Source organism: Dissoconium aciculare (genome assembly GCF_010015565.1).
Source record: "Dissoconium aciculare CBS 342.82 unplaced genomic scaffold K489scaffold_4, whole genome shotgun sequence".
NCBI classification, from domain to species: domain Eukaryota; kingdom Fungi; phylum Ascomycota; class Dothideomycetes; order Mycosphaerellales; family Dissoconiaceae; genus Dissoconium; species Dissoconium aciculare.
Window position 1 is genome coordinate 1,045,549 of NW_022984954.1, and position 25,873 is coordinate 1,071,421.

Genomic DNA, 25,873 nt, shown 5'->3' on the forward strand with positions numbered 1-25,873 from the left:
GGAGTTCGGCAGTGCCACGTGGCGCTCGTTCTGGTCTTCGCGACAATGGAGCATACTCCAGCACCCACGCGCGATGCATGTGCCAAAGAGACGCATTCTCGGGTGATGATGTCGTTCTGTGCTTCCTGTCAGGATCGGTCAAATATTCTTCATGATAAAGCAGATGATTTGGTTGTCGCGTTTAGCGGAGAATAGGAATTTCTTAGTGGGAACGGAAGTGATGGAATGACTGGGCAAATTTCGGCCAGAGCCAGTAGCGGTTTGTCCCACGTCTTTTGTACTTCGTGTACATATCTACGTATCGTCCCAGCGAACATTGGCTTTCGGCAGCGCACAGGCACACTCGAACTATCCCGATACATCATGAATGGTTGTTGGCGACCTTTTCTTTGTCCGGTGTTCCGGAGATCATTCTGCTGCGGACAGGTAGACAGTGCGCACTTTGTCTCTTCGCCGATGGTCTCCTACCACACTGATCTCTGGATCCAATATCACCTCGACCTCGATTAAAGAGATGCTATCGCGTAATCGTGACATTGCGACAAATCGGATTGAGGTAGGCCAATCGTCTTGAAACCGGGAAAATCAAAATACATACACTTCAGTATGTGACACATGAATAGTCAACGCTATGGGCGTCACAGCATCTAGAGTCTCCAACATGTAGCGACATGATAATGCCGAAAGTATGATATTGTTGACAGTGTCACGCATTTGAATGTTCAGATAGAATAAATTTCAAATTTGTACTCTGGCCACGATTGGATCGCAACATAGCTATTATACAAGCAAGAACGCTCCGAATGAAGAAGCAGCGCGCCACGCTCCCCAGAAAAACTTATCATCTCATCATGAAAAAGACAACCGTCCCAATGCACCCGAGTTCCAATCCAAGCCACCTCTACTTGAGGATATACTATCTCAAAATGCCGTATATGCGTTGGCGAAACAGTTCTACGCGCGGCCGTTAGGACCCATGTGCGCGGGCGAGTAGTACTCGACATTGGCGGCATGTTTCGCGCCGCCGTGGTAAGCAGTCGAGCCATCGTAGGCGGTCCTCATCTCGCCGGGGACAGAGTATGAGCCACGGGCGCCAGCATGTCCTTTACGGACGCGATGCAGGATGATAGAGGCGTAGATGAGTTTTGCGAGGTATACGGCACTGTGAGGAGAAAAGGATCGAGGTTAGTGAATGTTCATACCCAGCCAAGGATTGTAGACTCCGGATTGAGGAAAGACTTACAATAGCAGGACGGGCCAGATCAATCCGACGCTCAAGCTGTAGTACGCTGACCATGCGCTGAAACCCACGATGACGATCCAAACTAGCACGGCGATGGAATTGAGGACGACGAGCAGCACTGGACTGAGCTTTCTGCGCGCGAATTGAACCGTCTCCAGGGCAGAGAACAGAACGCCCATGCCCGCGATGCCAATGAAGATTCCCAGGTAAATACTAAGAAGAACCGTACGGTTAGTATGGTATGATCGAGCGCCTACAAGCCCTTCACTGAGAAATGGGCAGGGATTGCGTTAACTCACTATGACCACTTTTGAAATGCTTTCAGGGATTCTTCACTTGTACCCGAGTATTTGATGTCGTGATCCCGGTACGCGTCTTCGAGCTCTTTCGCGCTTAAGGTGCGGACGGCATTGAGGACGATGCTCCCAAAGACGATGTAGAGTGCATTGAGGAGTAGCTGGGCAACCCAGAGGGGTACCAAGACGCGCTTCAACCAGAGATCGGCGAACATCTTGATGATGGTGTTGTGTGATTTAGTGATGGAGGAGGCTTGATGGAGTACGGGATTGGTATTGGTAGAGATCGTACACAACAAGTAGGATGTCAATGTCGAAGCACCAAAATTGGATGTACAAAGGATGAATGTTCTACAGACAGGAAGGACTCGAGTGGCTATCTATGTATTTCCCACATCCTCCACCAACATCCCGTCCGTCCAGCCGACCATCACATATCGTCGCTGTGTGGTTAATCTGGTACGGCGCGCAATGGCCGAGCGGGTTGTTGGTGAGGGAAATTAGGATTGCGGTACTGTGGCACTGCCCAAGATCTATGTCTGTCTGCGGCGCAGCAGTCCAGTAAATCCAGTCACCGCAGCATTTCGCCCTGGACCGGCGCGTGGACGTGCTGTTTTTACTCGGACGGCACGGCGGGCCCGACCGGACTAGCCATTGCGGCACGAATTCCACTCATGTGATTGGCGTTGGGCGACCCCCCGCTGTCTCATCTTCGGATATTTATAGAGGCGGCTTGCGGCCGCGTGTTTGATGCCTTGGCTGGGGAAACCTTATATCGCAACAGAGATCAAATTTAGAGACCGGACGCGTGATAATTTGGGCTGTTACATGTAGAACGCGTCGTTTGCTACTTCGATCGCTGCGCGGAATTGCGGGCAGTGCTTCGCTTTGGTGGCATTATCTTTTCAAGAGTCGAGCCTGGGCTAAGCAAAGGTCATCCCAAGGTTGGAGACGGGTCGTGGTTGCCATGCACCAGGCCCGTTGTACCAAAGACGTCAATCAGGGTGCAAAGAACTCTTGATCTACAGTAGGTTGCCCTGTGATGCATGCAGTCACGTAGTCCCTGTTCATCGTACACCAGCCACATCAGCGTGCTTTGAGACATGATCCCGCCTGGAGACCAGGCCAGATCGAGGTCGCTTTGAAACGGCGTCGGGATGATGAATTCGCAGCCAGAGGGTGTTCGACGCGACGGAGCTCATCAGGAATCATCTTACGCTATGCTCATCCAGATGGCGAACGTCGTGAGAGAATTTCGAAGCCATGCTCCTGTACGTATAATGCCTAGGTTGGCTTTCTTGTGACCGCGAAGCATCGACGGCAACGTGGATGATGACAGAACCAAGAAGCATTGCGCGGCAGATATTCGTGGACCACCTGGACGACGAAGCCCAAGGACATGTGATCAAAATAATAATTAGACGAGAACGCTATCAAAGTCGACGGTTTGTGCTTGCGCCTGGCACGGCCATGAGAGCACGTTTCTATTGAAATCCTCGCAAGCTTTGTTCAATTGCAGAGCTATACTCCGAGTCGCGCATCTGAGAGCTCCATGATCTGGGATTCTTCTCGATAAGTCCACTCAATGTGAGAAAAACATGTTACGCTTCAAGTATTTCGGTGCATCGCGGGATCGACACGGCATCGGAATATCATCACGGGCGCCCTGGCCCTTTGACTTCTAGCCATAGAGCGAATAGGCCTTCTAGATCGATCAGTTGAGTGTTTGAGGTGATCATGCTGCAGTGACAGAATATTATGTTTATGGTGAGATAGACACATCAGTATACAAGGATGAGAATCGTCCATCTTGGCGCTCAGCTGCTGCTGCATTGATCAATCCGACAGTTGGGCGAAAGGATTTTCAGGGTCCCATGGCTCCGATGCTGACGTACATGCTTCGATAACACCTGCACACGGTAGGTACGCTCATTGGCTACAGTTGGAAAAAATAACGGCGTTCAACGAATTGAATTATTTAGGCACGCTCGTTATGTTCAGTGTCTTCTCCAAGCATACAGTTTAGATGTTGCGCCTCTGACATTGTTGCGAGTCGCTCCCTAAAGAAACCAGTTCTGGAGCTCCGCAAGCTACACGCAGCATTAGCCTATTAAGCTGCAACTCAATCGTAGCTGGATATCATCGGTCAAGTCATCCTCGACCGGCGACAAGATTTGACTACATAACTTTGACCGCTCGGTCGCCATAGTATGGCCAACAACAAGAAGAAGAAGAGTACCTCGCCAGTGCGAGAGAAGGCCGATAAGAAGAAGCAAGCTCTAAGACTAGTCGAAGAATATGTATCAGATTCGGACATTGTCGACGAGGTCCCTTTCAAGCCTCCACCGGAAGAGCCTAGCATCGTGCGTAAGCTGATGCTACTCGGCGGCATGCTCATTGCCATCAGTGGTTTCTTCTACGGCTGGCCTGATCCAACGTACTTGCTAAGACCGCGATTGACGGGCGCGGACAAACTCCTCGCAGAAAATCCATTGATCGATGGCCACAATGATCTCCTCATCCTCATTCGCGAGAAATACAACAACAAGATCTATGAACGTAATTTCACGACCGCATTGGAGAAAGGTGGTCTGACAGGCCAATTCGACTTTCCACGCGCCGACCGCGGACGACTCGGCGGTGCTTTCTGGTCTGCCTTCGTCCCCTGTCCCGCCGATGGTCTCGATTTCTCCGACGAAGCCTACGCACCGTTCGTCCGAGCCACCCTCGACCAGCTCGACCTCTTCCACCGCCTGTCCGCCAAATATCCCAAGTACTTCACCCTCGCGCTCAGTGCCAAAGAAGCCCTCTACAACTTCCACGTCGACCACAAACTCATCAGCCCCCTCGCCATCGAGGGCCTGCACCAAATCGGCAACTCCATCTCCACCCTCCGCCACTACCACCGTCTCGGCGTCCGCTACGCCACCCTCAACTGGAACTGCCACACCCGCTACTCCGACGCCGCCGTCATCACCAAGGCCTCCCGCGCCATCCGCGCCCCGCCCTACTGGGGCGGCGTCAGCCCCGCCGGCCGCCTCGTCATCCAAGAAATGAACCGTCTCGGCATGATCGTCGACCTCTCGCACGTCTCCGCCGACACGATGCGGGACGTGCTAGGTGGGAACCTGGTCGCGACCAACTGGACGGGGAGCCTCGCGCCGCCGATTTTCTCCCACTCGAGCGCCTACGCGCTCTGCCCGCACCCGCGCAACGTCCCCGACGACGTCCTCGATCTGGTCAAGGCGCGCAACAGCCTGGTGATGGTGAACTTCGCGCCGGATTTCATCAGCTGTAAGACGCGCCGGCCGGACGATCCGGACTTCGACACGGGAATGCCGGAGTATGTGGAGGCGGATTCCACGCTGGCGCAGGTTGCGGCGCATATCCTGCACATCGGCCGGAGGATTGGGTTCGATCATGTGGGCATCGGGAGCGATTATGACGGAATCCCTACGACGCCGAGAGGCTTAGAGGATGTTGGGCGGTTCCCGGCGCTCTTTGATTATTTGCTTGCTGAGGGCGTGAGTGTAAGGGATGCGGCGAAGGTCGCGGGAGGGAATTTGCTGCGGGTGTGGCAGGAGGTAGACGATGTGGCGAAACGTTTGCAGAGAACGATGGACCCCCTGGAGGATGACTTGCCGAGGCGGATCGCTGAGATTGATGTCGCCGGCATCACGGAGGTTGAGGACCATGTAGATGGGAGTGTGAGGGAGCTCTGAGTGTCATCTTTGTGGGAAGTACTATGAATTTTGCTGTCACCTGAATATGGAAAATATTGAAAATTCGATCATGCCTGCTTCATTCATCCGCATCCTTTATGACGCAAATGATTTCTCCGTCCCTCAACGCGATGCCATCTTGCAATGCAGGTTTTCCTTCGTGCCCAGATTTCGGGATACTGATCGACTGAAACCACCCATATGCATACACGCCGCACCAAAAGCTATGTGGAGACGAATCTCAACTAATAAGAAAGACAAATACAAGGAAGGCCGTTGAAAGGGGGCAAGAAAATAGTTTTTCATGTTGAAATTTGTACAAAGGCGGCAGGGAACGCCAACCTATGGGTAGGCCACCTCGTGATATCGGTGTTGAGCCCTGGAGGGACATGGGGTATTAAAAAAATGGCCCTCCTTTGCGTTTCATCTTCGCTCGTCGTTTGAGGGGGGCTAATTTAGGAAACCCTTGCAGTTGGCTGAGCCGCAGAGACAAGGGATACGATCGGTTGAGCCGTATTCACGCTCGAATTTGTAGTCGTAGGTGAGTTCGTCGTCTGTAGGAGCGCGGACAAGTCAGCATGAGATCTAACATGAAGAATTTGTGGCACGCGGGTTTTCGTACACCCCAGCACGCATGAGCCGGTCAGTGTAAGAAGGGGAAAGGGGAAACTTACTCTTGCCAATGTCCTTCATGGCATAAATGACGATTCTCGGCGTGCCCTCGACTTTGATGATCTTGGCGGTACAATTCGGATTACAAGAATGATTGATGAAGCGTGCAATACCGCCCTTCTTGGTCGCGTCAACGATCTCGTCATCCAACATGCGGAATAGGTATGACGAGCCAACGCCCTGCTTCTCATACTTGATTTCGCGCATGTCGGCGACTTTCTGGCGCACAAGCTCGCCGACATATTCAATGATGAGATCGTTGATGGCGATGTTCTCCTCGGCGTAAAGACCCCAACCGTGAATGGCGGATCGATCGAATTTGACGAGCTTTTTGCGCTTCTTGAGCTGGTTAAAGCGGATAGCGACATCGGCATCGCTGTTGTTGCTCGAAGCGGCGAGAGTTTGCTTTTGAAGGTTGATATCATTGACCAAGCGACGGTTATTGACACGATTACTTCGAGAAGTGGCTTTACTGACGATCTTTTCCGCTGCGGCGATTTTGGCGGCTTCGATAGCAGCAGAGGGGTTGGCTTTGGCGAGGGCTTGTCGTTCTTCGCGAGCTTTCTGGACTTTGATGCGATGCGGGAGGTATTTGGACTTTTCCTCGTTGAGAATTTTCTTGTAGCCCTCGGTTCGAGCACAGCCGCTGGCATTGGGGACGTAATAGCCCTGGATCAACGTGTCGGATTGTAGACCGGATGGAGTCTCCACACTGTTCATCTGCTTGATCTCTTTCTGCCGCCAAGCCCATAGTTTAACGTCACCGAGATCCGATGCAGCCTCTTCAGCCAGCGCCAGCTTCGCAAATTGCATATCCTCGTCATCCTTGAGATAGTCTTGCCAGCCATCGATGTCCAAGGGTTTGGTGAGCTCTTCCTCGACTGTCCGTCTTGGTTTGTCATACGTCAGTCGTAAATCGATGTCCTTCTCGGGTTCCAATTCCTCCATCGCCTCCAATTCGATCTCTTTTTCCTCGATCTCGATGCTGATCTCGGGCGGTACGGACTCGCTTGCGGCTTTTGCTTCCTCTGCTTCTGCTTTGAGGGCTTCCTGCTCTTCGAGGATTTGCTTTTTAGTCTTCCTCTTCTTCTTGACCTTCTCTTTGGCGGCTTTGGCGTCCAGCGCTGTAGCAGCCGCCTCTCCGGGCTTACTGGCATCTTTCTTCGTAGCCAGCGCAACGTCGAAGAGATCATCGTCGGCTTTGGATCTTTGTCGAATGAACAGCTCCGTCCGAGCGCGCGTGGCGTATTTGGAGGTGCGTGGTAGGGTATTAACCACCAGTTCCAGCTCACGGGTCGCGAGATCTTCGGGCTCCTTGGATAGCAAATGACCCAGCATGTCCTGCTGGAACTTGTCGAAATGCTCCTTGTCCTCTTCGTCCCACTCGTTGAGCTTCCGTCGCTTGTTCTGTGGAGTTTCTGCAGCAGACTCTGAATCGAATGGCGTAGAGGTACGACTGGCACGGCTAAGTGGCCGGCTTTCCTGTTCCTCAGTATCTCGAGTGATGGATGTCCGCTGCTCGTCATCGTCCGAGTCCTCTTCTTCCTCCTCTTCATACATCTGCTGTAGCCGAAAGTGCAATCCACGAGCATGGGTCGGTCTCGGCGCCGGTTTCCGTCTTCTCTCATCCGCAAATGCATTCATCGGGCCCTTGTTGCGCTCGCCCTTCCTTCCACGCTGTTGATTGGGGTCATGCGGCCGAAGCGGTTTCGAGTGCGAGCCATGTCGGCCCTTGTGGGGTGACATGTCACCCGCGCTTCCAAAAAGAAGCCCTCGCGATTTGTTCTCCATTTCTGATGGATCGGGAAGACCCAATTTCCGTCGCTTCGCAGCATGCTTTGACGGCTCCAGACCTTCGTGAAAAATGGGAATGGCGATCCTTGCCTTGGCATCGCTCATGATCTTGTCGCGCAACTCCGCGCGCAGTTGTTCTAAAGCACCAAGAACAGGATCCAGATTGGCGGCTCGATTCTGCTTCTCGATCTCAAAATCTTCCGCATCCTCGCGCAGTAGCATCTCCCGTTGTGCCTGCTTCTGCTGCTCTGCCATTGCTCGTTCCGGACTAGGACTGCGCTCGTAATCCGGATTTCCATACTTCTGGCATTCCATCGCCATGTGATATGTGAAAAGCAGCTCGTTGTTGCACCCAGCAAAACATCTTTCCGCTTCATCTTCGCCTCTTTTCGAATCGTCGAATACCACATAGTACCCAGTCTTGTCCAATCGCACCTCCCGCCAGTCGAACGCCTTTAGTCGCTTTTTGAGATGCGGAATAGTTGTTCCCAGGACGGGTACTGAGCTATGTGGAATATGAATATAAGGCTTGCGCTTGATCTTGCTCAAGATCGGCTCTTCCTCGATGAGAGATGCTGGGCCTGAGCGCGCTGCTACTGTACTCGCAGGACCTGTGGGAGGCGCAACTTCAATAGTTGGCGCAACCTTGGCTCTTGAAGCAGAAGGGCCTTTCGGAGCGTTGGGCGGCGGTGCAGACGCGTCTGGCTTTGGAGTTTCTGTGGCCGGTGCGGATGGAGCATGGCCATGCCGCTTGTCCTGTTCGTTTCTCAATTTCCGCAGCGCTTCCTCGACATGGCGTTTACACCTCCGCCCTTCGCGATCCAGCTCAACCTTGACAGATTGCTGTTGCAGCTTCTGACCACTCTTGAAAGCCGCTTCTGCACTTTTCGCCGCAGTGACTGCCGAAATTTCCTGACCATTCTGATTATGATCTCGAAATTTGATTTGCGCAATGCCGAGAAAACTTCCCGTTGCGGGATCAGTCTTGTTCGTCAGCGAGGCAATCTTGCCGAATGTGCCAAAGTTCACCCGCAAAGTCGATTCCATCATGAAGGGATCGAATCCGACAACCACGATCTGCTCTGCTTCGCCAGGACCGACGGAATTGGCATCGGTCTTGAATGGTGGCAGATTGTATGGCGCAATCCGCAGGATAGCCTTGCTGGGCTTGGTCTTGGCGCGACAATTGCCTGACATATATCCCGGGATGGCCAATCTAGGATCTGGCGGCGCCATGGTTGTCTGTCATTATCCATTGTGTCAGCCAAAGGGTACAGAGCGTATTTTCTTTCGCCATATCATGTCATGTGTACAATCTTGCGCAAGCTCAGCAATTGATGAAAAGTATAGCGTACCTCGATGCCGAATTCCTTTTTGCGTTGTGTAGCACGCTTACGCTCTTCCTTGCTGAGCTTGACGTCCAATTCTGGATCCCATACCGCTCTGTACCCTTTGATCTTGCCTGGTGGCGGGAGCATTTGCGGGCGGCTTTTGCGTGCCATTTGCTCGTTCGTTTGGGAGACTGGTGTCCTTGACTCGGTGCCATTAGTGGCAGCCATCCCGGCGGTAACATGTGCATGTAGAGGACTATTTCCCTTTTGCGGCGATGAGTCTGTGTGGTTGGTGAGAGGTGTCAAGCCATTGCTCAAAGACGGCTTTCGAGGTTGTGAGAAAACGGACGATGCAGTGCTGCCGAGTGAGCTCGCAGAGCCTACGCCGCCGAGCATGTCGCCATTTTCGGAAGGATGCATGAGGTTGTCCGCGCCAGAGATGAGTCGGACCTGCGGCGCAGCATTTGAAGTCGAAGGCCGTCTCGGTTGTCGGCTGCCTTTGATATCAGTCGGTGAGCCGAGAATTTTCGAGGATGGTATGATGTCGTGCGCAAAGTCGGGCAAATCTCGTCTATGCTTCAACGGGTTTTCCGAGACACTTCCGGGAACGAAGTCGAGGCCACCATGTGGCATACTATCGCCGAATGTCTCAATTTTTCATGTGTGTGTCAACCATCGTCAGCGGGCGAGACGAGTCGTTTGGCGGAGTGACACGGCCGAAGATGGTGTCGGATGCGACGCGTGCCTATGAGAACGGTGATCGCGTGCGACGCGCAGGATAGCTGGCGCTTCGAGGCGTCTATGGCACGACCGGACGATCAACACATCAATCAAGATGTGCGATCGCGATTGGAAATGTGATGATGGTAAGTGCGCGTGTGTGAGATGGAGTAGGCGGTATTCTCGTCGGGCTCTCCTCAGGGCAAAGGAGGTTCCAATAGAAAGATGTCACGAACGCACGGTCCACTTAATATTCAACTTTGTCCAGCAAAATACAGTAAAACGCTCTGACGCCAATTCGGTCCACATTCCGTGGGAATGGAAATTGTGTAAAAATCCTCGGCATGTGTTTCGACAGCAATGGACATACTACGTTCCTGGTGCTTGAATGGTGAAGATTACAAGAATCACGTCTCAGCAAGGCATGGGTATCGTTGCGCGAATGGGGCTAACATTCGAGTATTACCGTTCATTTGAACGCGGCGAATGGATGGGGTGCGTTACTATTTGTCATGCTCCCAATAAATCCCATCCACTTCTCAAACACGCTCCTATCCAAGCGTGATATTGATGATTTTGATGTCTTCAACCGGCCTCTCCTGCCAGACCTTGGTATTCTCGATCAAATGAACGACATCCATCCCCTTGACACATCTCCCAAAGATGGTATGCTTGTTATCTAACCAGTCGGTCTGCGCCGTGGTGATGAAGAATTGACTGGCATTGGTTCCCGGGCCTGCATTGGCCATGCTGACCGTGTACGGTTTATCGTGCCGTAGCTGCGGCGTGAACTCATCTTCGAACTCTTTACCCCAGATCGACTCGCCGCCAGTACCATCCCCAAGTGGATCACCTGTTTGGATCATGAACTTGCGGATGACACGATGGAAGATGATTCCGTTATAATATCCCGCTCGCGCGTGTACAGTGAAGTTTTCCACGGCCTTTGGCGCGTACTGGGGAAACATTCGGATGTGTATGTCGCCCATGGTCGTGTGGATTGTCGCGGATGTCGCAAATCGATCGTTCTTGACCTCTTCTGTTTTTGCATTGGATCCCAGAACTCGAGGCTTTTCGTTGTGAATGTCCCGATCTGATTTTGATACGTTGTCTTCGTTGGTGAACATGTAAAAGCGTACCTTGGCGGAGCCTGTAGTGACAAGCATCGCATCTCGAGCTTCTGCTTCGGCCAGGAGAGGATTGTCGGACGCAGCCATCTGTACTGTCACAACACCTTTCTTGTCGGGCTGTCCTTGATACAGCGCGAGGTGAACGGGTCGAAAGGTTTCTTCGCGCCCGTACACCTTGACTACCCGATTCGAAAGTGTGTTGATGACTTTTGTACCGAGAATGCTTCCATACAGAATGAAGTGCCCGCTTTCATCGAATATGACGTTGACTCGTGATCGAACGAAAGGGTTTTCCAGCTCGCGCTCCACCGCGATACGCCGGCCAAAGTCGATCGCATCCAGTGGATCACTACTCAGCGTTCCTGCTTGCTGCATCTCGGTCAAAGTGGTGATGCTCTCATCGTATGTACGATACAATTTGCCTGTGGCGAATGTGAAGACCCGTACCTTGCGGTCTGGAAATGAGAATGTTGCAAATTGTGAGCCGTCTGGGGAGATTGTTATAGAATATGGAACCGACTTGGCCTTCTTGAACTCGAACAGGGACGTGCTGCTCTTCATCTCAAAGACGTTGTCCGGCTTCTCATATGATCCTGAGGGTCGCCAATATTCGAGCATGCCACCCTCATCAGCAGAAACAACACAATCATACTGATTGTTATATGCCATTACATGGACCGGCTTGCGATGAAGAGCCTGGATCGTATGCAGCGGTTTCGTGTTTTCACCTCGACCATCAAAGAGCACGATGCTACCGTCAGCCGCACTGGAGACGGCAAGTAGAGGCAACGATGACATTTGTCCATGTACAAAGCAGATGCATTTCAGCGGAAACTCAGGCTCCAAGATAGCAAGTAAATCGAATGTGGACACGTCAAATATCTTGATGGTGTTATCCGCGCCTGCTGTCGCATAACTCCGCCCATCCACGCTGACCGTCACACTCGCGATCTCATCATTGTGCGCCTTGAATTCTTTGACGAACTCAATCCCTCCTGCCACCTTTTTCCAGAATTTGACATAGCCGTCTATCGAGCTGGTGATGAGGAAATCCGTATGCGGTGTTATCGTACAGAAGGACAATTGTTCCTTGTGCATCAACGATTTGGAGTATCTGGGAGCTGACGGCAAAGCTGCAATGTAGAGCTTTTCGTACGGCAGCCTCTTGCGCTTCTTCTTCGGCGCCTCTGACGAAGGCAAGGCTGGCCCAATGTCATCGTCGGAATCGCTTTCATCTGACGCGCCGGCTGCGGCGACAATTGGTTGACCATCTGCGAATTCCGCATGCGTTCTCTTCACGCCTTGCTCAAGCGCAGGAGTTTCCTCGGCCATGTTGCAAAAGGGCGGACGGGAATGTACTTCGACGTTCCCTGCTGAATGTTTTCGTGAATATTATTACGATCAGCACATCAATGTTTGTGAGGGTCGCGGAATGCAGTATTGTCGCAACACACGTGAGGACGGTTCCAGGAACGGTTCATTAACTGGCTGCAGCCGCTAGTAATGCAGCCGCCAGGTGCACATAGTGATACTGTACAGTATCGTAAAGGATGGAACGAAACAAGGGCAGACCCGGAGGTTAACGTCACAATAGATGGCAACAGTCCAGAGAGAGTCGAAAACAAAATTATTCAGGGCTGCGCAGAGAATGACGACGTATGAGTAATCGATAATTTTGAGTCGCAGGGCTGTGCGAGAAGCCTCGACCGCAATGCAGTACACCGGGCAATAAGCCTTCATCGCCACACAACATTTCAAGGTTCATTTCAATCCTGACTCACAATTCGAGATCAGCACTCTCTAATCCGTTATAGCACGTCTTTTCCTCTTGATCATAGCCTGCCTGCGTCTTATCTTGCCACTTCTTCATTCACACAGTACGAGCAACAACTCGATCAATTCTAAAAGTTCTATCGGGCATATTTTTCTGAAGGCCTGTATTTCATTTTTTGTTAGGAAGTGGCAACATTCAAATTTTCACAAGGACGGTTGTCCACACAGGCATATCAATCAACTTGACCAAGATACGTCCGAACCGTGGTGGCAAATTGCCTTCTTCTCAAGCGGAAGCTTCATTATGGAGGGACCAGTTGTGAGTACGCCTGTGGAAGCTGGTGCGTCACGACAGCCACAAGGAGGACGATCAAATCGAGGACGAGGACGAGGTCGGGGCCGCGGGAGAGGCGGTGGTGGAGGCGGACGAGATTCAGGACGAGATGCTGCGGCCTTACAAATGCGGCCTGCCAGTGTTGCTCCTGCTGCGAGCAATGGAGGATCAGCAATACCAGCCAACCCAGTCCGAAATCAGAACGACGAATCGAGCGGCAGAGGGCGAAGGCGACGAGGTAATGCTGCCAGGCCTGCTGAGAATCGGACTGTAAATGGTCGGGCTTTTGGTGGGCGATTAACGCAGCAAGGTGGTGAGGATTCGGCGCCGTCGAGTCAATCGGGACAGCTGCAAGGCGCTGCGCCTACTTTTGTTCCAGGACAGCCGGTCACTCGTCCAGCTCCTGTTGCGCGTCCGAAGCGAGAACATCCGAGGCAGGCAGCACCTCCAAAACCAAAAGCTCCGAAATCACAAGCGCTAGATATTGCCACTCGCACCCATGAAGATATCGACAACGGTCATTACGAATGTGCAATCTGCACAAGCGAAGTACGGACCAATTCCAAAGTCTGGTCGTGCCATACTTGTTGGACAGTATTTCATTTGCATTGTGTGAAAGTCTGGTCCGCGTCAACAATCAAACAGCAAGAAGAGAATAATCGACAAGGGGGAAACCCACCTCAGTGGCGATGTCCCGGCTGCAACCTTCCCAAAGATACCCTGCCCACGTCATACACGTGTTGGTGTGAAAAGGAGTACGATCCCAAGACTCTCGCTGGAATTCCTCCACATTCATGCGGGCAGACGTGTGGTCGGGAACGGGTCAAGAAATGTCCTCATCCATGCCAGCTTACGTGTCATGCTGGTCCCTGTCCGCCATGTTCGCATATGGGTCCGACTCAAGCCTGCTTTTGTGGCAAGCACCAAACCACCAAACGATGTACTGAGACTGACTACAGTTCGGCTTGGACATGTGGGGAGGTTTGCAATGCGCCCCTGGCTTGTGGTGAACATGCGTGTACACGGCCATGCCACGAAGGTCCTTGCGGGCCCTGCCAAGTACGCCTGCCAGCTCGTTGTTATTGTGGCAAAATGGAAAAGGACGTGCTTTGCGGTGATCGCGGCATTCCAGCGACTAGCTATCAAACCCACCGACTCGAAACGGGCGAGGTTGTCTCGGAAACATGGACCGGGTTGTTTGAATGTGAAAACCTGTGCGAGCGCGAATTCGACTGCGGCGTTCACCAATGTCTAAAGCGGTGCCATCCGCAGGATGGAACGCCTGGTCATTGTCCCAAGTCCGCTGATGTCATTACTCACTGCACTTGTGGCAAGACTGCCCTCGACGAATTGATGGAGGAACCCAGGACATCGTGTGAGGACGCAATTCCAAGCTGTGGCAAACCATGCAGCAATTCACTAACATGCGGCCATCTTTGCCCTCGGGTCTGCCATTCCGGAAAGTGTCCGCCCTGTCAGGAGAAGATCACTATTAATTGCCGATGTGGCAGAACTTCATCCGACTCACTTTGCCACCAGGGTCAGGAAGAATCGCCACAGTGCCGACGTATCTGTCGTGCAAATCTCAACTGCGGCCGTCATGCCTGCGAAGAGCATTGCTGCGCAGGGGAACGCAAGGCGGTCGAGCGACTGTCGAATAAACGAAAGCAACGTCCACTGAGTTCAGCTCCTCGTGCGGTGGACGATGGCTTCGAAGCCGAGCACATCTGCACCCGTCAATGTGGTCGACTCTTGAAATGTGGGACTCACTATTGCGATGATCTTTGCCACAAAGGGCCCTGCGGCTCTTGCAAAGAAGCCATCTTCGAGGAGATTTCCTGCAACTGTGGCCAGACGGTATTGATGCCGCCACTGCCGTGTGGGACTCGCCCTCCACCATGTCGACAGCCTTGTCGCCGTCCTAAAGGGTGCGGTCATCCTCAGGTACCACATACTTGCCATCTCGACAGCGAGAGCTGTCCGAAATGTCCATTTTTGGTGGAACGACGATGCATGTGTGGGAAGCGCATGGTCAAGAATCAGCAATGCTGGCTGGTGGATATCCGTTGCGGCGAGATTTGCGGAAAGAAACTTCGATGTGGGTATCATTTCTGCCGAAAGCCCTGCCATCGCTCGGGCGAGTGCGAGGATGCCAACGGTCAGGCATGTCAGCAGCCCTGCGGAAAGGAGAAGAAGGCTTGTGGCCACCCGGACGAGGCGCCTTGTCACGCTCCTTACCCTTGCAAGGAGGAAAAGCCTTGCACAAGCAAGATGTTCATCACCTGTGAGTGTCAGGCTCAAAAGCAAGAAGTGAGATGCGGCGCTTCCAAGAACAGCGAAGGAAATACAGCCAAAACACTACCCTGCAACGATGAGTGTGCTCGGTTGGAGAGGAATCGCAAACTTGCCGTGGCTCTCAACATCGATCAATCCACGCATGTAGATGGTGGGGACCATATTCCCTTTTCAAACGAAACTCTGACTCTGTTCGCATCGCATCCGAAACGGGGACAAACACAAGAGCGCGAGTTCCGTGTCTTTGCCGCTGCCGAGGATGAGAAGAGGCTGCGTTTCAACCCCATGCAAGCCTCACAACGCGCTTTCATCCACGCTCTTGCTGACGATTTCGGCTTCGACTCGGAAAGCGTCGATCCCGAACCCCACCGTCACGTCCTCGTGTGGAAAACCCCACGCTTCGTGTCCGCGCCCAACAAGACCCTCGCCGACGCCCTGCGCCTCCGCCAACAATCGCTCCGCTCCGCCAACGTCTCCGACACCGAAACCGGGCCCTCCGCCTCAAAGCCCCACCTACAACCCACCAAGCCCACCGAACCCTTCAACAGCTTCGTGATCAAAAACCCGCGCTTCGCCCTCACCCTCGACGAAGTCCGCACCGAAGTCCTCCATGTCCTCTCCAGCACGGGCCCCCACCCCTTCACATTCGACATCGAATTCCTGCCCAGCGAAGAAGTCGTCCTCAAGGCGAACACCCGCACCCTCTCCGCCCCCGAACTCGAGCGCCTCCTCCAGAACCTCCGCGCTCCGCTCACCCGTGCCATCGCCTCCAGGGGCTTCGGCAGCACCCAGCTCTGCTACGCCGATTCTTCGCTGAATGTCACCCGCTTGGAATCGGACGCCACCGGCGGCGACGGCTGGTCGCGCGTCGCCGCGAAGAAAGTCGCCCCGAGGAATTTGGTTTCGGGATCTGCGTTCGTGGGAACTAACAGTTTCGCTGCGCTGGGCGGTGGCGGCAGCGCGGTTTCCGCTGGAGGCGGGAGTGGGCCCGGGAAAGTCACGTTTGTCAAGAAGAAAATCGTCAGGCCGTCGAAGGCGACGACTAATAAGCCGGTTGTGGTGGATGATTGGGAGGCCGCGGAGGCCGCGGAGGAGGAGAGGGAGAATCCTGTCGCGCCCGCGGGCGCTGTTTCTGATGAGGATTTTCCTGTTGCCGAGGCTGCTGGCGCCACGGGCCAGGCGCAAGCTGCTGATGCCATCGAGACTGCTGCGGATGCTGAGGGACTCAACGCCCCCGGACCAGCTCAAGTTGACGGTGAGATCGACTTGCCAGAGCCATCAGTCACCACCGCCGACGAAGTGTTCGATGACAACGATGGCGAAGACGACCTCTCCCGCGCAGGCGGTGTTCTTCTTGATGCGGCATCATGATCGCCAGAGCATGGTATCTCCCAGTGGCTAGGAAAGTGTCTGCGAGAGAAGGAGACGAAGGGCATTCAAAGGAAGCAAACATTGTCCTCCGAGCACCAGACTTGTGGCTGGTTTCGTCTTCGCCATGACGGTGTTATGTAGACCAGATGGCCTGGCCCCTCCGCATTGACATGGGGAATTTTCCAATGAACAACCTTGATGGAGTGATTGATTTGTAGAAAGTTCCAGGGACGGGTTTTAACTCCGCACTCTCTGCGGCTCCTCAATTATAACAGTTTGAACACGAACATATGCAGACTCGTACAATAATCGATGCCGTGCCCATAGATCACGAATAAAATATCGTCGCTAAAAGGGGGAAAGGTGACGAAGTTCGATGACGGAATACAAGCACCTCTAAAAACGAAGGATGTACTTCCTGGTCGTCGTTGTATTTCCTACTTTTAAACACAGGCTCGAACTCTTCGCCGTTCGTTCCATTGAGGTTGGTCTGTTCGACCGTATAAATGTCAAGATAAGCGGTCGAGAGCGTACTCATCGCTGCGGATTGCTCGGTGGACATCGGCGGGCCGGGTCGATGGTTCGTGATTCTTCTATTGGGCCCGCTATTGCGCTGCGGACGGGGTTGCACCTGGCTGGCTGGCTGGCTGGGACAGTCGTCTTCGTTGGGAGGGAATTGATACAATTTTCTCTTATAAATCCATGATACAGGTCCATTTCTCATTTTCGGGACTCCGCCTGTGATGAGAAATAGGTGAGAGAGACAATGATGAGAGAGAGAGAGGAAAGGAGAGGCCCCTTTCATCAGAAAACCCTCTTGCTCTATTTTGTGAAGAGGGAATTCAGCTCACCACCACGACTGATACCACCGATTTTCCTCTCGTCATTCTCTCCGTTTCCACAAACTCTCTCCTTCATTTGTCTCGCCTCGCTCTCTATTTCTTCCCGGCCTTCTCCTTCCTCGCCTTCGCCTCGCTCTCCGGCACCGCGGCGGACACGAGGATGTCCTGCTGTCCTCCATCCGCACCGCCGTTCTGGAGCTGCTTGACCAAGTGGCCCGTCGTGGGGCGGTTGATGAGGGCGCCGAGGGTGCGGTTGTAGACGAACAGCGGCAGACGCATGAGGATGGTGTCGTTGATGGTCGGTTTGGGGACTTCGTTGGGCTGTAGGGTCTCATGTCAGATCGGTTTGCAACCTTTTTCAGGGGGTCGGGGGCGGGGTGGGATTGGAACTTACGTCCAGGAGTAACTCCTGGCGGACGCCCTCGGCGGTCGTCTCCTCGAGGAAGACGTTGCCCACGCTGTCCACGATGAGGATCTTGCCGTTCTCGGCCACCGTGCGCTTCTTCGCGCCCACGGGCTTCACCGCGGGGAAGTCGTCGTATTCCTCCTCATCCTCGAGCTCCTCCTCAGCGGCGCCCGACAGGGCCGCAGCGCGCGCCTTTTGCTTCTCGGCGGCGGCGGCTTTGGACGCGGCCTTGCCGGGGTTCTTGGCGTCCTTGCGCTTCTCCTTGTCCATGGCGCGTTTCTGCTTTCGGTTGTATGCGATCGCGACGTCATTTCCTTCTCCTGCGGCGGCGGTGGGTGACGATGCTGTGGCGGTCGTGGCGTCGCTGCTGCTGCCGCCTAGTCCGGGGATGGCGCCCGAGGAGCCGAACATCTCGTCGCCCCAGGCGGTGCGGCGGGCGTGGCGGATGTAGCGGTCGAGGAATTCGTGTTGGCGGCGCCAGCTGACGTACAGCGCGGCGTAGTGGACTGCACCACCGGCGAAGACGAACAGACCGAAGAGGACGGTGCCGAGACCAGGGCGGAAGCGCTCGTAGTAGTAACCGGTGCCGCGCCACTTGGGGAAGCCATTACGGAGGAAGTGGTCGTAGCGCTGGCGTTCGGGTCCACGTAGGACATTGGCGATCAGCGAGAGACGTTCGAACCGCGCAGAGGCAGTCTTGTGGAATTTGGCAATCTCGCTGGCCGAGGGTTTTTTGTTCTTGTGAACGTGAACGGTCGGTTTGGCGCCGGGCTTGGCGCGAGGGGGCAGGTTGTAGGAGGCGATCCAGTTGCTCTGGGCCTTGTCGGGGTGGAGAGAGCGGGAGAGTTTGCGGTAGGCGGCATTGATGTCGGCTTGCGAGGCAGAAGGTTGGATCCCCAGCCATGAGTAGAATGTGACGTTGTGACCTTCGTTGGTCGCTACTTCGTCGCGAAGGCGGAAGATCTCATGGTCTTCCTGTGATGAGGGAGGTCAGATGTCAGCATGTACTATCCGTGCATTGTTCTTTGCGATTGGCCACATGCGAGGTGATGCGAGTCACATGGAAGTTGGCGGGTGTATAACAGACAGGTTGCTGGCTGGAGCTAGCCGGCGATGCATCAGCATTGGAGGAGACCTACCTTGGACCAAGCCGCTGCCAGTGCAGTCAAGCACGCGAGCAGCAGCAGTGAAAAGGAGCGCATGATGGAGAGCAATCAATCAGCCAGCAGCGATGAAACGGGCACGAGCAGTCGGACCCAAATGAAAGTGGTGAATGCAAGGAGAAGAGCGATAAGACCGCGCTCAGAATGAAGACATGGAGACGATGGTGATTGTGGAGAGCAGAGAGCCCCAAAAAAACATCACTTCGCCGCAACAGCGCAAGAGGCCAGCGAATCCTCTATTTTCTGAGACGGGAGTCAGGTCAGGGTCCATATGCGATCATCCACGATCATGCCGTTAGGGTCGGGGTCAGGGTTGGGGTTATCACCCAACCCCCACAGTTCCCTTCCAACCCTTTGAACGTCAGATCTCCTCGCCATGCTGTTCACATGTTGGAGCAGAGATACATATAGTAAGTACATCATCCATATATCACAGTGGTCAATTGGCAGCATATATGTATGTATATACATGCCTTCTCATCCGGAGCATGTTGATCAGTCACGGGCATTGTTGTAACAATCGGCGGTGTTGTTATTCCCGCAACACATCATTAGTACTGTCTGTCCTCACCAACACCTTGGAGGGAGAATGTTACCGTCCTTTTGGCGAGCGTATTACCGCCTCTTACTTGGGAGGCGAGTAGATGGACCGTCATATGTACCTGGAGTGAGGACTGAGAGCCGGAGAGCCGTCGACATGTGAATTGAATTGTGCACCGAATGCCAGGTGAAACCCAGAATGATGATGATTAATCAAGATATGCACAGAGCAGCCAGCCAGCCCTAAACGCTTCATAACGCAGTATTCATGCTTATGTCTATTTTGATGTTTTATGTTTGGTTCATGGAAAATCTCCCCCACCTTCTTCCCCTTCTTCGCCAGATTGCGATGTAGATTTTGGTGGGCTGTGTCGGCTTTATGTACCCTACCACACACATGCTGCATAAAATCCCAGGGTCATTGGAGCGATATCGCGCAGTTGGCTATCTCACATCAAATCTCACTGCAGAAGGAACACCCACCCATTGAAAGAGTCATGATATGATTCATTCACATACATGCATTGATTGAGTCACCTGTCTCGTAGAATATAAAGCCTGGATCGTTATCACCATTTGTGATTGCATTGAACAACAACCGACTCCTCCAACTCCTTCACATTCCAGACCACATCATACATCACAATGGCCACATCGACGTTTCCTCCTCCACCGGTCAACACCATTGGTCAGTCGTTCTGGAATAGCCTCCTCATACAGAGCCACCTTACTGACATCACTACACCAGACTGGACGGACATTGGCTTCAAAGTCCGTGAAGGTATGACACATCCCAATCAACCCAAATCGAAGTGATCACAAGACCAAGAAGATCGAGGAAAAGAAAAATATCCATCTCACAACTCTTCCTCCTCACAGTGAATGGCCATGTCGAAGCCCGCTACTCCTCCAAAACCGGCCAATGGACCGCTCCAAAATTCATCCAAGACCCTTTCCTCCGCCTCCACGGCATGGCCCCCGCCCTCAACTACGGCATGCAATGCTACGAAGGCCTCAAAGCCTTCCGCACCCCAGGCGACGTCTCCGTGACCATCTTCCGGCCCCGGCAGAACGCCGAACGCATGCAACACAGCGCGAGTTTCGTCAGCATGCCGGAGATCCCCGTCGAACTCTTCCAACACTGCGTGCGACTCGCCGTGAGCCTCAACGCCGCCTACGTACCGCCCCATGACTCCGGCGCGAGCATGTACGTGCGCCCCCTGCTCTTCGGATCCAGCGCCCAGCTGGGCCTCGATGCGCCCGAGGAGTACACCTTCTGCGTGTACGTCATGCCCACGGGGGTCTACCACGGCGTGCACCCCGTCGCGGCCCTGATCCTGGAGGATTTCGACCGTGCGGCGCCCGAGGGGACCGGCAGCGCGAAGATCGGAGGGAACTATGCGCCCGTCCTCAGGCACAGCGGGAAGGCGAAGAAGGAGGGCTATGGGATTACCTTGCATCTTGATAGTCGCACTCGCTCGGAGATTGATGAGTTCTCGACGTCTGGATTCATCGGCGTCATCGGAAACCCCGAGAAGGGAGAGGATGTCACCGTTGTCGTGCCGGACAGCACGAACGTCATTAAATCGGTCACGAGCGACAGCGTCTGTCAGATTGCGAAACATTTCGGCTGGAAGGTTGAGCAACGTCCGGTATGCTTTGCCTTTCTTTTCCCCCTTTAACTTTTCATCTGTCGATTTTCTCCACGCTTGCACTCTGCCTCGCTCTTCTCCCAGAAAGAGGCGAGAGGGAGAACAAAAGAGCCCGACATCAACCACCCACCAGACACATCACCAATCCTACAGATGGAACCCCCCCTCGCTGATTCACACTGACATCGCCATCAGATCAAATACACCGAGCTCCCCTCCTTCACCGAAGTCATCGCCGCCGGCACCGCCGCCGCCCTCGTGCCGATCAAGAGCATCGCCATGCGCTCCACCAACGACACCTTCCTCTACCAGGGCGGCGGCGACGAGCCGGGCCCCGCGATCATCAAGCTGCTGAAGCAACTGCAGGGCATCCAGCGGGGATTGGTCCCGGACCCGTTCGGTTGGGTGGAGACGGTGCGCGCGTATGGCGAGGGCGAGTTCGAGAGGGACGGCGCGGTGGAAGCTCCTGCTGCTGCTGGCGCTCAGGAGAAGGCGTTGAGTGAGTTGCCTTGATGTTTCTCTTGTTTCTTTTTTTTTCCATATCATGGATATGGTTTGGCAGCTGTCGCTTCTTCTTTGTTTTGCTATTTGCTAGATGAATACAGTCGCGCGCGCGCGCTCTCTCTCTCTCTCCTGAGCATAGGTGATGATGAAAAACGAAAGATTCCTTCTCTACTTGGAATTCTGTTTCTTTTGCTTCCTTCCGTTTCTGTCCGATGATTTTTATTTTATCCGATGAACAAGAAATATCCCCCCCGCCCCCCCCCCCCAAAATTACTACCGCCGCCACAAGTCTGAAGTTAAGTCTCTCCCCTCTGTTCGCTCTGCTGCCGTGGATTTGACGACTGCTGTGCTGGTGCTTGTGCTTGTCGCGACTGCTGCTGAGCCTCCGCCTGTGCCAGCAACGCTTCGATCTTGGCCTCCATGGAATTTAACTGGTTCTCTAGCGCGGTGGCGGCGCGTTCGCCCTTGGCGAGTTCGAGGAACGCCTGTTGTTTTTTCCCATGTGAGAATAAAGAATTCATACGATATGAGAATTCTTTTTTACTGTAGGATGTGAGGTGGAAATGTTGGAGAGATGCTCTTCTTGCGTCTTTTAGGGTTTGGTCTATTCCTTTTGCTCGGGGCCTCGTTCGTTTGGTCGCGATGATCGATGTGGTTTTCGGGGAAATTCTGGGTTCTACTTACCTTGGCGAGATCGGCTTCGTCATGATTGCTGCTGCTGGTGGTGTTGTTGTTGTTGTTGTTTGAAGCAGATGGGTTTGAAGGCGGCTTGTTGGTCTCGGAGGCCATGTCTTCTGTTTCGAGGTCGGAGGGAATTCTTGGTTGGTTGTTGGTCGCCGCTTGATGTCGTGTCGAAAGCTGCTTGTTCGTAATTTCCAATCGCGAATCGAAATGGCTGGTATCTCGATGCCTGATCGTGTACTCGGTTGGCGTGAATGCTGACTATGTAGCTATTTCGAGGGTTGGTTGCCGTGGATCTCCAGGGTCTGCGGGTTGTCTGTCTGAGGTGAAGTCAGTCATCGACGTTGCCCGCCCGCCAAAGCCCGCTTCATTCTCCTTCTCCACAGATCAACGGGAACGGACAAATTCAAATCCCGACTGTCCGATCTACTGTTCATTATTGTCTCATCGTTTTCACTATTCCGCGCTCTGCAGGAACCTGAAGGAACATTGGATGACAAACCCAGGTCCAGGCTGCAATCGGATTTGTCCAGTCTCTACGCAACGTGGGCTCTACACTTGACAATGGTGATACTGTAGTTACCGCTATCTCCTTCGGACAATAGAATAAGCTTCTTGCTTGTACCTGAGAGTCGACCTTCTAGAATCATCAAGACCTACATAAAGAAATCCTACACAGACGTCCGGATCCTCGCGTACCCACATATAGTATCCATCACCACCCTGACCACCCCGGATCTCATTATACTTTTCCATCACGCAAGATTACAACCGAATTGCAACATGACAACCATGAATGACGCCTCGGCTGCACCAATCCGCTCCACCACTTCGGCGTATCAGATTCAGGACGCTATCCCTTCCATCGGCGACAATGAACCTTCACCGTCTGTCAATGTCTCGGACCTAGCGCCGGTGCCGCAACCATCGCCCACGCGTCTCGAAGCGTCCCTGTATGACACACCCTGCGACGTCGAAGGAGTACTCCAATTTCCATACACGCAAAAGGGAACTGTTTTATACCTCGCCTATGGCTCCAACCTTTGCAATGAAACCTTTCGCGGCAAGCGCAAAGTCGTACCCATCTCCGAGATCAACGTTCAGGTGCCGACGCTCCGTTTGACGTTCGATCTGCCAGGCCTGCCTTATCTCGAGCCCTGTTTCGCCAATAGCGCCCTCCGCGATCCCAGTAACGATCCTTCTAGGGTCACGTCATCAGACATCGCCAACGAAAAGACTGCACTTCTGGCCACCGAGGACGCCCCTTCCACCCAGGACTACCGCAAGAATGCCTGGCGCAAAGGCCTCATCGGCGTAGTCTACGAAGTCACCGCCGCCGACTACGCCAACATCATCGCGACGGAAGGCGGAGGCGCTTCATACAAAGACATCCTCGTCGATTGCTATCCCTTCGCCGACGACGACCCGCACGCCAGCGTCCCGAGCTCCCCCTCCACCGCTCCCTTCAAAGCCCACACCCTGTTCGCACCGGCCCGTCAGCCGGAATCCCCTGCTTCTTCCGATGAAGGAACCGGCGGACGCTTCCAGCGCCCTGACACATCCTACGCGCAGCCCTCGGCGCGTTATCTCAAACTCATCTCCTCAGGCGCCACCGAACGCGGCCTCCCCTTCGAATATCGTGAATATCTCGACTCGATTCGACCCTACCGCATCACGACGACGCGACAGACCATCGGGAAAGCGCTGTTCGCGGGCTTCTGGGGTCCGGTGATTCTGGGGATGTTTGCGCTTTCGAAGCTGGTTGCGGGGAAGAATGGTCGGGCGCCGCCATGGATGGCGAGGTTGTTGACGGCGGTGTTTGGATTCGTCTGGGTTGCTTATGATCGGTTCTATCGACCCGTGTTTGGAGATGGGGAGAGGACGATCGGGGACGCCAGGGACGATATGGGGTTGTCGGATGTTCGTCGTGGTAGTGATGTCGTGGAGGTAGAGAGCAGAGGAGGAAACTATGATCCTGAGAAGATGAGGGATGATGGTCCAACGATGTAAACCATTATGTTCTTCTTCTTATGATGGTTGTTGCTCTTACAATAGAAAAGTTTTGGAAAATACTAATGTCCATGGAGTATGAGAGCATCAGGTGACGTCGCGTTCGACCCCGTGAATCTACCATCACCTATCACAAGGCAGGCAAGCACCTCCATCATTGACGAGAGAGAGCTCCTAGCTTCACATCAGTCACAGCCCATAGCTCTCATCCGATTTCACATCGCATTACCAAATTCAAATTCAGATTCAGACTCACGACCTTAGCACGTTCCACCTGTTCGCTCATTCACTCACTACATTCACATCGGTCATGTCATGTCATGGCCACCACACACATCCGCATCCGAGAATCTACCACTTTGATCGACGTCAGCGGATATGCCCAAACGCCTGTTTTTGACACACCACCACTACCGCCTTTACTTCTGTCTCCGCCTGCACCGGCGCTGATGACGATGGCCACGACGGCAATGAAGGTTCCCCGGACTCCGAGTAATCCCAATGCGGCGAGCTTTGAGTCACAAGCCGCTCTCACCATCGAGGCTGGAGCCGTGCAAGATGTTTTGGAGGATTCACTCAAGGACAATTATCTCGTAGCACATCGAAGCAGTCCTGCGACCACGAAACAGAAAACTACACCATTTCAATCCGCCGAAAGCGACGAAGTTGAAGACGAGGATTTGTATTCCATCACGCCCAAGAAGAGGACCTCCCGTCGGGAGACCGTGAAGAACTCATGGTCTGACCGCGGCGACAAGCATGGAAGTCGGGGAGAGCTGTCGAAGATGGATGTCGCTTCGATCTTTGATGGTGCCCATACTGCCTCTGCTGCGGCTGACCAAGTGATCGCTAGTGACGGCGTCGTTGAAGCTCAGAAGGGAGTCGATGCGTTTTCTTCGAAACAAGTCAGCCCTGCGATACTGCAGGCAGCGGAGCGTGTTGAAGGCACAATCGTCGTTCCGGTGCTGCCTGCAAAGGACAGCACCAAGCTCAATTCAACGAAAACCGATCAAGTAGCGGCCAAGATTCGGCTCTCCGCCAAGGCAGGTGAAGAGAAAACACACGTTGAGTCGACCGGTCCCATGGGAAAAATGCCAGAAGCACAGAACTCTCATAATCTACCCATTGAGACGTCCAATGCAAAGAGCCGGAAAAGCCTGCCAGCTGTCAAATCGGCAAGGGATTCTAAACCTTCGGCCAAGCTCAAAGTACCAACAATGCGAGAGTCTCTCAGAGGATCAATGAATCGAATTGCAGAGGATGCACCAACGATCGCACAACAACAGCGTAAGACAGAGAATTCGCACAATCAGTCTGCCCTGACAAAGCTTCGATCCAAGCGCTCGCATGAAGCGATCGCCACCGAGCCCAACGATACACCAGCTGATGATCCA

The 25,873-nt window shown here is 53.7% G+C and overlaps 9 protein-coding genes across 9 annotated transcripts; 4 read left to right on the top strand and 5 right to left on the bottom strand.

Annotated features, from left to right (window-relative positions):
• Positions 1–716: 716 nt before the first annotated feature.
• K489DRAFT_378742 (uncharacterized protein) lies at positions 717–2,027 on the bottom strand. Its single transcript, XM_033604474.1, has 3 exons — positions 1,543–2,027; positions 1,244–1,456; positions 717–1,162 (listed from the first exon to the last, which is right to left on the bottom strand). Exons 1-3 carry the CDS (start codon positions 1,752–1,754, stop codon positions 955–957), a joined length of 633 nt encoding a protein of 210 aa, XP_033461366.1. The 5' UTR covers positions 1,755–2,027; the 3' UTR covers positions 717–954.
• Positions 2,028–3,455: 1,428 nt separating this feature from the next.
• Positions 3,456–5,395, top strand: K489DRAFT_378743 (uncharacterized protein). The gene has a single exon (XM_033604475.1). It carries the CDS (start codon positions 3,750–3,752, stop codon positions 5,259–5,261), a length of 1,512 nt encoding a protein of 503 aa, XP_033461367.1. The 5' UTR covers positions 3,456–3,749; the 3' UTR covers positions 5,262–5,395.
• Positions 5,396–5,711: 316 nt separating this feature from the next.
• On the bottom strand, positions 5,712–9,364 carry K489DRAFT_302831 (uncharacterized protein; the record flags this gene model as incomplete). The annotated part of the gene is made up of 3 exons (XM_033600463.1): positions 5,712–5,815; positions 5,936–8,969; positions 9,083–9,364. Coding segments are annotated over 3 exons (3,420 nt in total), but the record flags the coding sequence as incomplete, so codon positions are not given.
• An 836-nt stretch (positions 9,365–10,200) lies between these two features.
• Positions 10,201–12,493, bottom strand: K489DRAFT_378746 (uncharacterized protein). The gene has a single exon (XM_033604476.1). The coding sequence runs from the start codon at positions 12,238–12,240 to the stop codon at positions 10,330–10,332; it is 1,911 nt and encodes a 636-aa protein (XP_033461369.1). The 5' UTR covers positions 12,241–12,493; the 3' UTR covers positions 10,201–10,329.
• Positions 12,494–13,225: 732 nt separating this feature from the next.
• Positions 13,226–16,189, top strand: K489DRAFT_303353 (uncharacterized protein; the record flags this gene model as incomplete). The annotated part of the gene is made up of 1 exon (XM_033600477.1): positions 13,226–16,189. A coding segment is annotated over one exon (2,964 nt), but the record flags the coding sequence as incomplete, so codon positions are not given.
• Positions 16,190–17,507: 1,318 nt separating this feature from the next.
• Positions 17,508–19,378, bottom strand: K489DRAFT_180316 (uncharacterized protein). The gene is made up of 3 exons (XM_033599456.1): positions 19,069–19,378; positions 17,918–18,904; positions 17,508–17,853 (listed from the first exon to the last, which is right to left on the bottom strand). Exons 1-3 carry the CDS (start codon positions 19,129–19,131, stop codon positions 17,617–17,619), a joined length of 1,287 nt encoding a protein of 428 aa, XP_033461371.1. The 5' UTR covers positions 19,132–19,378; the 3' UTR covers positions 17,508–17,616.
• A 619-nt stretch (positions 19,379–19,997) lies between these two features.
• K489DRAFT_354217 (branched-chain amino acid aminotransferase II) lies at positions 19,998–21,797 on the top strand (the record flags this gene model as incomplete). Its single annotated transcript, XM_033602494.1, has 4 exons — positions 19,998–20,320; positions 20,381–20,413; positions 20,512–21,284; positions 21,480–21,797. The coding sequence occupies exons 1-4, from the start codon at positions 20,278–20,280 to the stop codon at positions 21,795–21,797; spliced, it is 1,167 nt and encodes a 388-aa protein (XP_033461372.1). The 5' UTR covers positions 19,998–20,277.
• Positions 21,798–22,145: 348 nt separating this feature from the next.
• Positions 22,146–22,788, bottom strand: K489DRAFT_378749 (uncharacterized protein). The gene has a single exon (XM_033604477.1). The coding sequence runs from the start codon at positions 22,575–22,577 to the stop codon at positions 22,329–22,331; it is 249 nt and encodes an 82-aa protein (XP_033461373.1). The 5' UTR covers positions 22,578–22,788; the 3' UTR covers positions 22,146–22,328.
• A 473-nt stretch (positions 22,789–23,261) lies between these two features.
• On the top strand, positions 23,262–24,496 carry K489DRAFT_354218 (uncharacterized protein; the record flags this gene model as incomplete). The annotated part of the gene is made up of 2 exons (XM_033602495.1): positions 23,262–23,675; positions 23,745–24,496. The coding sequence occupies 2 exons, from the start codon at positions 23,262–23,264 to the stop codon at positions 24,477–24,479; spliced, it is 1,149 nt and encodes a 382-aa protein (XP_033461374.1). The 3' UTR covers positions 24,480–24,496.
• Between the last annotated feature and the right edge of the window lie 1,377 nt (positions 24,497–25,873).

Bases quoted from the DNA above. Each gene is read 5' to 3' on its own strand.
- K489DRAFT_378742 (XM_033604474.1), bottom strand. From the start codon at position 1,754: ATGTTCGCCGATCTCTGGTTGAAGCGCGTCTTGGTACCCCTCTGGGTT. The intron at 1,457-1,542 runs GTGAGTTAACGC...GGTTCTTCTTAG, and splicing joins GCATTTCAAAAGTGGTCATA to TATTTACCTGGGAATCTTCA. The intron at 1,163-1,243 runs GTAAGTCTTTCC...TTCTCCTCACAG, and splicing joins ATCTGGCCCGTCCTGCTATT to TGCCGTATACCTCGCAAAAC.
- K489DRAFT_378743 (XM_033604475.1), top strand. From the start codon at position 3,750: ATGGCCAACAACAAGAAGAAGAAGAGTACCTCGCCAGTGCGAGAGAAG.
- K489DRAFT_180316 (XM_033599456.1), bottom strand. From the start codon at position 19,131: ATGCGCTCCTTTTCACTGCTGCTGCTCGCGTGCTTGACTGCACTGGCA. The intron at 18,905-19,068 runs GTAGGTCTCCTC...CCCTCATCACAG, and splicing joins TGGCAGCGGCTTGGTCCAAG to GAAGACCATGAGATCTTCCG. The intron at 17,854-17,917 runs GTAAGTTCCAAT...ATCTGACATGAG, and splicing joins GCCAGGAGTTACTCCTGGAC to ACCCTACAGCCCAACGAAGT.
- K489DRAFT_378746 (XM_033604476.1), bottom strand. From the start codon at position 12,240: ATGGCCGAGGAAACTCCTGCGCTTGAGCAAGGCGTGAAGAGAACGCAT.
- K489DRAFT_378749 (XM_033604477.1), bottom strand. From the start codon at position 22,577: ATGGCCTCCGAGACCAACAAGCCGCCTTCAAACCCATCTGCTTCAAAC.